The following is an 11,356-nucleotide window of genomic DNA, read 5'->3' on the forward strand; positions in this document are numbered from 1 at the left end:
AGAATTCTGCATACCATAAAGGTAAATACATTACATTATATTTAGAAAACAGGGCACCATGACAAAAATAGATCATGATGGTCTTCACATACCAATTCTGATATTTGTAAATGGTATAACTTTAAACTTACTTTGATGGAGGTTGGAGCCTATCCCAGCTGGGTGGGTCCTAACCCATGAGGAAACCCACTCAGGCACTCACCCAAACCTTAGGGCTTCCAGTTCACCCAACATGAAAGTCTTTGGATATGTCGGAGGAAAAGAGGTGAACCTGGAGAAAAAACATGCAAACAACATGAGCAGAAAGAGAAGACTCCAACAAGGCACAGCTGTTGAACTCAGCTGTATACATCTGTGAAGGAGCAGCACTAACCACTGAGCCATGGTGCCACACTCTCTGGACTTCCATGAATAGATGTTACGTTACACCTCATTTCTATGCCCTGTTTCTCGTACATATCATGATGGCTCTCAGATTGCCACTTATGGTCACTGTGGACATCCAAATCAAGATGTGTACTTGACCTTCATTTCAAGATGAAAAACATCAGGCTGGTAATGTTTTACATTTGGGTTGAAATGTTGCATAATATGCATTTGTAATGTTCAGTTGGTTACGTTTTTAATTAATAGCCAATTTGGGACACATTAGGACAGTTGTGTCCCAAGCCCTGACATCTTCCCCTCTGACAACATTTATGGTCATAAGTAATCACACTCCTAACTTAATAATATTGTGGTTCAACTCAAATAGTCAGATTTTCTAGGTTCTGAGAGATCAACTCCTTTTTTTATATAAAATTTCTCTGTGTAATATAAATCATGATTATGCTCACTACATGACTCATGATCTTTGTGGATATTAAAAATGTTACCCATGTTACAGACGTGGAGATTACCTTGTGTGTGGTGAAGATTAACATGTTTGTTCCATCTGTGGTATTTTCAAAATGATGTCAGTCATGTTTGGTGGAGATCAAAATGATCTTTGGTTCACCACCTTAGGTTGATGAAGAAAATGTTATTTTAATTTAAATTTTGAGCTCCATGTCTAGTATAGACCTTGATGGTTATCATTGCAAAAGTTGTGGTCTTATTGGATATTCAAAATGTCATCTTCAACATATTTTCTCAGTTAAATGTCTAATATGTATTATGATGTTCTTTGCATTCACCACTAATGATTCTTTTGGACAACAAAAATAAAATTAATTTATCATTTCGACCATCATCAAACCTACTTAATCCAGTTCAGAGTCAAATGGGCCACAGCCTCTTATCAGCATTATTCACAAGGCAAAAACAAACTATGGACATGGTGCCAAGCCATGTCAGGGTACACTCACTTACTGTATCTTCTTCCTCTTTCAGCTTCTCCCATTAGAGGTTACCACAGCAGATCATCTTTTTCCATATCTTTCTGTCCTCTGCATCTCGCTCTGTCACAGCCACCACCTGCATGTCCTCTCTCACCACATCCATAAACCTCCTCTTAGGCCTTCCTCTTTTCCTCTTGCCTGGTGTGGCTAATTTAGAGTTGCCAGGTTACCTAATATGCACTTCTTTAGAATGTGGGAGGAAAACTTGAAGACCCAGAAAAAAAAAGAGAAAAGTTACATGTAGTAGACCTCCAAATAAACTAATCAGAACTTAGGACTCAGCTGTGGAGCAGCAGAATAAGCCACCATGCCATTGTGTCAGTCTTCTAAAATAAAATGTCTTTCTGTGATACTACCAAGTTAATAACCTGTGATCTTGGGGGGGGGGGGTCGTCAGCTAGAGAGTGGTAATACAACTACTACATGTCACAATGAACCTCATTTCTTGCTCCATGTCTTCTTTGTAACACAAAAGTTCTCACCTTCTCACTTATGCTCTTTGTAGGCATTATATGTCTTTTTGAGTCTTGTCTCTGAACTCTGTGTCTACATACAGGTCACAACAGCTTTCGTTTAACCACTTTTGATCTCAGTGGGTATCAGAAATGTCAGTTTAAAATTAAAATTAATTTCTGAGCTCTGTCATAATAGCTCTCAGTTCACCATCTGTGGTCTATGTGAACTTCAGAAATAATACATCTTGCCTGATCTCATGATCTTGTATTGATCATGGTTATTTGGTTCACCACTTTTGGTGGCTGTGGATATCAGCATAGCCTCCTTGAATATAATTTTGGAGTTTGATATCCAGTACAGATTATGATATTTGTCAGTTCACTTATGCCATTAGGGAACTTCATGAAAAAATAACACATCATAACTCTGTCAGACATGCTTAGCACTGTTGAGGGTCACAGGTGTGCAAGTTGAACTGGGAACAAGGCAGAAACCAACCCATAATGGGAAAAAAATCCACTGCAAGGCCCACATATGCGCCCATCCACACATATATTTAGGCCAATATGGAATTCACACTTTGTTAGCATATAAGAAGGAAAACCCACACAGACGTGGGGAGTGGTAATGCTTCCAGTGTCTCCTGTGTTGTCCTCCGTGAGATGGCAGAGGTGAGATGAGAGAGGAGGACTCTGGGATGAAGCTCAGCTAAAAGATCTCCATTAGCCAGCTGCAGGTCTGGCTTATCTTAGCTAGTGATATGGCTTTATTTTTGCACCACGTGTTACGTTGGGAATGTCTAAAGGCTCAGAACAAGGTCTACTTTATTTTTAGAGACTTAGGAACAGGCTGAAAAAATCTAAAACAAAGTCCAGATCGTGACAGTCCATTAGGTTACAGTTTAATGCTGTGTTCACATGCTATCATGCTATTTGGAGCTACCAGTTGTGATGTTTCACATTCTGAGTTCAGTGCACTTGCATGGGTTTCCGGTTGGACTTTTCAGAGAAACGTTAGGTCACTGTTGTTTGATTACTTGGTCTGCAAAAAAAAAGAGCAATTAATGATAAACTGCATCTTTTTGTGGAAATAAACAATAAATTAATACGTGATAAACATGTTAAATATGCATCACTTTGCTCAAAATGCAGTTCGACCTAAAAATGGCATTTCTCATTGACTAAGGTGAAGATTCAGCATTATGTCACAACTCAGGAGAATTCAGGTAGCTTTGTTTTCTCCGAATTGTCCGACTTGTGGCACTGAATTCATAGGGTGTTCATTTGGATTTTCCAAATCATAAATGTGTATTTACTGTATATATAATGACTGAGTAACTGACTGATAGCATGTGAATGCACAATATGTCACTTCAAGAATAGTTTGGCTCCATCCTCCTACATGTCAACTTGAACCTATTCCTCAGTTCCTTGTTCACTGTGGAGCATAAGGACATTCAGTGGACACGATATACCACCCATGTTAAAATTTTACAGTATGTATAAAGAACTATGATTCTTGCATGACTAATAACCATCTCTGTTGTTCTTACCTTTTCACAGCTGTCCTGTTGGTCATCCACTGACCTCTACAAAGTGTCAGATCTTCAACTGGCATACCCCACATCCTTTTCAGGCAGTAACTACAATTCACCATGGCTCCTAAAAAGAAGAGTGTCCGGCAGAGGAAGCTGGCTCTGGAGAAGCCACCACCAGCTATATCTGAAGTGATAGAAGAAACAGCCCTGGACATTGACCACCTAAACCACCTGAACGGACTGTTGGACTCGGGCACTGGAGGCTTCCGCTGCACCACTACTGAGATGTGCCATCCTGATCATAGCTCCGTGTTGCTGGAGGAGTTCAGCCGCATGCGCCAGGAGCGGTTTCTCACAGACCTCGTGCTGGCCACTAAGACAAAGTCCTTTGATGTACACAAACTGGTGATGGCCTCCTGCAGCAACTACTTCCGTGAGCTGCTTAAGAGCGATCCAAATTTGCAAAGAGTGGAGCTGGAAGCACTATCTCCCCTTGGCCTGGCCACTGTTATCACCTACGCCTACATGGGCAAAATCAACTTATCGCTGTACACCATTGGCTGCACGGTGTCCGCTGCCACCCAGCTCCAGATCCCCCAGCTCCTGCAGATGTGCACTGACTTCCTGACACAAGAAATGACGGTGGAGAACTGTATGTACATTTCGAATATCGCTGGAACATATGGACTGAACTCGGCCCGTGATGCGGCCCGACTCTTCTTGCGAGAGAACTTTGTTGAATTCTCAGAGACTGATCATTTCCTGAAGCTGACGTATGAGCAGATCTCCGAGCTCCTCCTGGATGATGTGCTACAGCTACCTTCAGAGGTGACTGCCTTCCAGGTGGCAGTCAAATGGCTAGAGTTTGATGCAAAGAGGATGCGCCATTCAGGGGAGCTGCTGGCACATGTGCGCTTTGGCACAATTTCTGCCCAGGAACTGGTGAGCCATGTTCAGCCTGTACCATGTATGATGCAAAACCCAGAGTGCCATCGCTTATTGGTTGATGCAATGAATTACCACCTGCTGCCATATCAGCAAAACAGTTTACAGTCCCGGCGGACCCGAGTCAGAGGTGGCCAGCGAGTGCTGGTGACAGTAGGTGGGCGCCCTTCCCTCACCGAGAAAGCTCTGAGCCGAGAGATTTTGTATCGGGACCCTGCCAGTAAGAACTGGTACAAGCTCTCAGAAATGCCAGCCAAGAGTTTCAATCAGTGCGTAGCTATAATGGATGGATTTCTTTATGTGGTTGGAGGAGAGGATCAGAATGATGCTAGAAACCAGGCCAAGCATGCCGTGAACAGTGTGTGCAGGTAAGCTGTTGGGCACCACTAGGTTTGGGGAGGGGGTTGCAAATGGCAATGAGATTTCTACATTACTGTATTTAATGACCTCTTCTTGCTCAGGTACGACCCTCGTTTTAACGTCTGGCTGCACTTGGCTGGAATGCATCAAAGAAGAACACACTTCAGCCTGACAGCCTGCAGTGGAATGCTGTTTGCTATTGGGGGGCGCAACTCAGAGGGCATCCTGTCATCCATGGAGTGCTATGTGCCATCATCTAACACCTGGCACAACAAGAAAAGTATGGAGCTCCCACGATGCTGCCACTCCAGCACTGTGGTAGATGGACAGATCCTGGTTACGGGGGGCTATATTAACAGTGCCTACTCTCGCACCACCTGCAGTTACAATCCTGCCACTGACAGCTGGTACGAGCGTGCAAACCTGAGCACACCTCGAGGGTGGCACTGCATGGGGGCCATTGGAGACCTAGCTTATGTAGTGGGAGGTAGCCAGCTGGGACCACGGGGGGAACGTGTAGATGTCCTGTCTGTGGAATGCTACAACCCAGCTAGCGGCCAGTGGGGCTATGTGTCCCCCTTACCCACAGGGGTCAGCACAGCTGGCCTCACAACTCTTGAAGGTCGGCTCTACCTACTCGGGGGCTGGAACGAGAGTGAAAAGAAATATAAGAAATGTGTGCAGACCTATGACCCGGCCCTGAATCTGTGGCTAGAGGACGAGGAGCTGCCAGAAGCTACTGTTGGGGTGTCTTGCTGTACCATCACCCTGCCACGACCGCCCACAGGCTGCAGCATGAGCCGGGCCAGCAGTGTGACGTCCACTCCAGCCAGTTTATAAATTGAGGATGGGGTGGGGTGGGGTGGGGTGGGGTAGAGGTGTGGGGGGGATAGAGGGTGGTTCATTAGGGAGGAACTAGAAGGAAAAGGGGAATGGTGTTCACACCACTCCGGCCAAAACCATTGCACAATTTCTTTTTTTTTTTTTTTTCACACAGCTACTCATTTCCATATTTATTTATTTTATTTATGTTTTTGATAAGGCCTTGTACTGGGCATTACAGTCCAGTTTGGATGAATTTATCAAGGAATCACAAATGCTTGTGTGAGAGGCTATTGACACATTCTAATGGTGCTGAGGGACGGGGTGCAGCCTCCACATGCTGCCCTTGACCCCAAGGATCAACAATAAACATCTGCTATGAATGTCTTCTGGCATCCACAACAGCTCGATCCGCAAGAAGAGCACTGTATGCCAGACCTACCACCTTGATCCTTGGGTAAGAGGCAGACGGAGACAGCATGATAGAAACGAATCAGAAGCAGGAATGAAGAGAGTAAAAATAGAGCGACACGTGAACGAATGGAAGTCAAGTATTTGCATGCCATTTCATTTTTAGCCTGCTGACAGAGGTCGTGGGGTTGGGTGTTTCCAAAGAGGAAAATCAGGAGGAGGTGGAGGCATGCAAAAAACCAGCTGCTTATAGCCAGAAGAGGAGCTTTCTAAGCATGTGTGTGTGTCAGCGTGATAAAGAAGGGACGATGAGTCAAACTTCAGGGGTCAATAATCTCAAGAAAAGGTGAACGACTCATGCACAATGTGTTTATTGGCAGATCCCACTTATTGTGGGATGGTGTAGAGAAACTCAGGTTGTCTTTTATTTTACAGTGGCAACCAACTTATTTCCATGTGGTGTTGAGTGGACTAAATATTTTAAGTGTTATAAATGAAGTTGTCCATCATTTGCCCACTATTGTTTGAGGAAATCAGTTGCTAGCAGAAAGATAACCATGGCGGTCGGGTTATCATTCATCTCACTCACCACGGGCTGGCCAGTCCCAGAGCCACCTCATGTCCTCATTGGGACTCAGAGCTGCCCAGGTAGCGAGACCAGGTTTCAGGATGCTGATAGATGGATGGAGCCTTCCAACCCAATTGGGGTAAAATCCCGAAATGGACTGGAGTGGAAACAAACATTGCTTAATCTACACTGACAATGTGGTGTGGCATTAAATAAGTCACCTGTGGATATTTTGTGATGAATGCTGGAATATTTGGTCATTTTCTTGGGATTCATTCATACACTGGACCAGGTGGCTTTACTGGTCAGATTAGGGAAGAAGGAAAAACAGACTCGCCATGAGATGACAGTGTGGAAAAGTTATTGGACTTGGCAGGCATGAATAAATTAAGAAACCAAAGCACTAGCTGTGTATCTTGAAGGCTGGAGTAAAATGACAATAATCTAGACATACTAAAGCACAAATAAAGGCCAGGTATGCTGTCAGGGAAGTGGCGTGATATAGATAGAGAAAAGGAGTATGACACATCGTTTCCTGACAGGCAGGCCGAAGGCAAACAAAGGAAGAGATGTCCTTCAAGTGGGGGGAAAAGTCTTATATATGAAGGGACGTCACAATACGACAATAATAAAAAAAAAAGAGAAAAATTTTAAAGTGAGTTAGGGTAGAAGTTGCTGCCAGTCATTCTATGGCGGGGTCAGCTTCTGATTGCATGTTCGTTTTTATTTTTTAAACAGTAAAGGGTCATCTAACGTAGAGCAGAGCAGCACCAGGGGGTCTTCTGGTTTCACAGCAATTTAACTCTCCAGGGAGCTTTTATGTCTCCATTGATTGCCATTCAGATCATTAACTTATTTTCTGTATGCATTTTGTTACATTCACACCTGTGTTGTCAGAGCCTGTACCAATGATACTAGGCCCAAGACAGGAACCAAACCTAGATGGGGTAGCAGTCCGTAGCAGGGCACACGTCTTCACACAGGGCCATTTTAGAGTTCAATTCTGTTCATTTTTGTCTAGCGCTTTTGGCTGTTGGCAGGCTCAGGGTTCTGTTATACATTCAAAAGTGAATGCAATTATAAAATTATTAGTTACATAATGAATACATATACCGGCTCACAGGAACACAAAGCATAAACATAACGTAAAAGGAGACCAGCAATGTCTGTCCATTAACTAATTGTTGAACTATGGCCGAGCGACAACAGAGGAGAGTTAAATAAAAACTACCACCAGCAACATCAGGTAGGAAAAACATACTGGTGGTGGGGCTATTTAACCTAAGAAATGCATCTTGGGATTCGAGATTTAAATCCAGGAAGACAAATTGGGGTTTCACTCAAATATTGCAGTTTCTATGCAATTAGAAATTCAAAGATAAGTTTTATTGCTGTTAAGGAAATTAGTCATCAGGCCAATGGAACCCATGGTGTAGGGCAGTGTTTCCCAACCTCGGTCCTGTAGCCTCCCTGTGGCTGGTTTTTGTTCCAACCAGATTCCTAATCATTGACAACACCTGATAGCACTGATCTCATTTAATTAGCTGGTATTTTTCTTTTATTCTACATTCAGAAAAGCACAGCAGCATGATTTTTACATTTATAAGACATTTAGAAATATTTCTACTTTTGCTATAAATTTAAATGCTTAACTCTCTTTTGTTGATTATATTTCGCCCTTTCATTTAAATGCTTAACTCTCTTTTGTTGATTATATTTTGCCCTTTCTCTGTGCTGTTTTTCCCCTTCATCGTATCTTATTAATGACAATTAAAAATGAACAGAGCAGACATGCTGGTAAACACCACTGAATAATGAAATGCTGCAACTACTTTAGCATCAGACCCACTAATTAATAAATAATGGCTTAATTAAACAATTAGAACACCTATTGAAAAGTAGACTGAAAATCAAGATTGAAAATATTGTTAAAAAGAAAAAAAAAAAATTACACTATTCCCATATAACTGCTTGGTAGTTTAATATATATATATATATATATATATATATTTAACAAAACTTAGTTTTCTAATTTCTATATTGTCCCCAAAACACAGAACTTGGAAAATAACACATCACTTAATTAGTCCAGGAGTCCAATTAAAAAAATACGTTGGTTGAAACAAAAACCTGCAGCCACAGTGTGCCCCGCCGGACTAAGGTTGGAGAACACTGGTGTAGGAAATCAGTGTGTGCAAAATTTTCCCATTAAGCAGTACAATTAATTTGATAAACATTAATACTTTCTTTCAGCTTTGACTTAAATGCTTGTTTTGTTTTTTCTTTTCCTAATTAAATGCCCTGTGATGGACTGGCACCTTATCTGGACGTGGGTTCTACCTTGTGCATGTCACTGAATTAGACTTCAGCTCCACATCATCCTAATCTGAATTAGTCAGTTCAGAAACTGGATGGATGAATGGACAAATGAAAAACATCTTCAGAAAATTCTCTCTCGAGAACATTGGAAACCAGAATGCCAATAGGTTTTGCCATAGCTGTTCCTGAACCAAGTGGGATATCAATCTTTTATGTACAGTAAGTGGTTCAGTTAGAGGATGTTTTCAGTGAACAAATAGTAGGCAGAACTTGGTGGAATGGCCTATAAGAAATCCACCATAGGGATAGGTTTTTCATGACTGAGCCCCACTTCGGCTGTATAGTTGATAATTACCTCCTGAAAGGGATGCCAGTTTCTTTCAGAAAAGAAACATGGGGAAAACTTCTTGAATGTCCAGGTTATAATGTGATTCTGTAATGGAGGAAGCTAGGTGTATAGTAGCTGTATGTGCTCAAAGGGGTGCTCCCCTGACCGACAGGGAGAGAAGCTGGACAGAAGGTAAACGTCGATCACCAGCTACATGACTTTGTGTCTCTCACCTTCAGAGATGTGGGGCAAGAGGGCAGAAAAAAAAAAAAAGGAAGCAAGTTTTAGGAGGCCACTGCTGAGCATGTTATTGGGGAATGGAAGATGATAAAGAAGAGATGATCTTTATATAATAAAGTATTATGCAAAGACTCTGCATCTTCTTTGTTTACTAAGCAGTTTCTCTCTTTCATTCAAGACACAGCCCAACATCACAAAATTAAATTTTGACTTAACAATACTACTAGAATATCCAAAGCAGCAGGTTACAAAAAATGATGACCCTTACCAAGGTAAGGCTAGTGTGCCGTTTTTTAACCCCAAAACTGTAAACACCAAACAGACATGCCTCAACAGCACTGCAAGAGGAGTGTGGATATTTGGCACAATCAAGCATTAAACAGTCAACAAAGTTACAAAGAAACCATACATTTAAACAGGTGCAATTAGGCTAATTCTTCAGCAGGGCAAGGAGGCACATTTGTTTCTTTGCTACTGTGTCAAGTGCTTAACAGTTCTTCCTCATAGCTCACTGGCAACCCCTGGTGCCTAGGAGGAAATCCAAATAGGGCAGTACTTCAGTAGTCTTCCAAAAGTGGACACTTTAAACGTATTATCTATCTAGACAGGCAAGACTTTTTTTTTTATTGGTGATCGCAAAGTATAAAAACGCACCATACACTGAATTTATTAAACTATGCTATATTAGATGGTGATTTGCATTATATGACCATCTAAAACTTGCAGTAGATGAAATTTTCAGTAATGAAATGCATACTTATTTAAATGTACACACATTGGCCTTACTATCGACCATCACATGCTATTTCACCTTTGTGTTTGACAAATGCTTCACTTTCACAACAAACCTAAAACAACTATCAAAAAGGCCATAAGCAAAATTGCTCATTCTGTGTTACACAGTGTAACAAATTAGTGCTAATGCCATAACACCAGAGTGTGGGGTCAAATCCCACAACTGTGTGCAGTCTGCATGTTCTCCGCGTTTCTGAAGGCTTTCCTCCAACACCACAAAAGACATGCATGTAAGGCCGATTAGCATTGTGAGACTACATGCATATGGGCCTGCTGATTGACTGGTATACCATCCAAGGGTGGAATCCCTCCTTGAAAACTGTGCTGCTGGTATAGGCACCAGCTGCTAGACACCTGAACTGGATAAACAGGTTGGAGGAACCAAAAAAAAAAAAGATGCAATTTTGTAAATATTGGAAATCTGTGCACTCAATATTAAAGCAATTAGATAACTTTGTTTAAAGGGCTTCTGTAAAAGGCTAAATTTCCCCCTGGGGACAAATAAATACATAAACAGGTAGATAAGTAAATAAATACATAAATATACACACACTGGAATGACTATAAAGCAAGAAAATTCAAAAGAAAGAAAAGTTCTGACTGGATAGTCACAGTGAGGCATTATGCAGATGTATTGCATTTGGTATAAATGAGCCCCAGTAGTGTTTCTTGACACACTTTTCCTGAATAATTTGTTAGCTGAAAGTCCTCAGCATTAGTATGTCAGATAAACGATGTGCAGCATTGTTCATAACTACACCCAACAGTTATGTTTCATCTCTCTCCTTCGATACTACATCCAGGGTCCAGAGGGCATCCTATAACTGAGACTGTACTTTAAATTAGCCTGTTGATTTGGTGGGCCTCTCTTGAAGTGATGTTACCAACCCAGCACAAACACAACAGTCAAAGATTATCGAGTTTCTTTATAAAATCTGTACACTAAACGAAGAAACTTTGTACCAAATATAAACTGATTTTCTAAGGAAACAACCGGAAATAAACTACAGCAACTCTGAAATATCAACGGTTATCACCCAAGGTGTTTAGATGACAAACAAGTTAGAAAATGTACACATAGTATAGTATTGGGGTGTCTAGACACAAGGCTAACCAATTTGAAATTGAGTGTTTCTCTCTTACTTGAAAGAAGTCAAGTTATAACATTTCTGTCTACTAAATACTTTTGAGTATTG

The 11,356-nt window shown here is 41.6% G+C and overlaps 1 protein-coding gene across 1 annotated transcript; it reads left to right on the forward strand.

The window, feature by feature from the left end:
• Window positions 1-3,393: 3,393 nt before the first annotated feature.
• Window positions 3,394-6,024, forward strand: klhl43 (kelch-like family member 43). Its single transcript, XM_028819033.2, has 2 exons — window positions 3,394-4,685; window positions 4,779-6,024. The coding sequence occupies exons 1-2, from the start codon at window positions 3,490-3,492 to the stop codon at window positions 5,515-5,517; spliced, it is 1,935 nt and encodes a 644-aa protein (XP_028674866.1). The 5' UTR covers window positions 3,394-3,489; the 3' UTR covers window positions 5,518-6,024.
• Window positions 6,025-11,356: the final 5,332 nt, after the last annotated feature.

Source organism: Erpetoichthys calabaricus, chromosome 14, assembly GCF_900747795.2.
Source record: "Erpetoichthys calabaricus chromosome 14, fErpCal1.3, whole genome shotgun sequence".
NCBI lineage: Eukaryota > Metazoa > Chordata > Cladistia > Polypteriformes > Polypteridae > Erpetoichthys > Erpetoichthys calabaricus.

Bases quoted from the DNA above. Each gene is read 5' to 3' on its own strand.
- klhl43 (XM_028819033.2), top strand. From the start codon at position 3,490: ATGGCTCCTAAAAAGAAGAGTGTCCGGCAGAGGAAGCTGGCTCTGGAG. The intron at 4,686-4,778 runs GTAAGCTGTTGG...CTTCTTGCTCAG, and splicing joins GCCGTGAACAGTGTGTGCAG to GTACGACCCTCGTTTTAACG.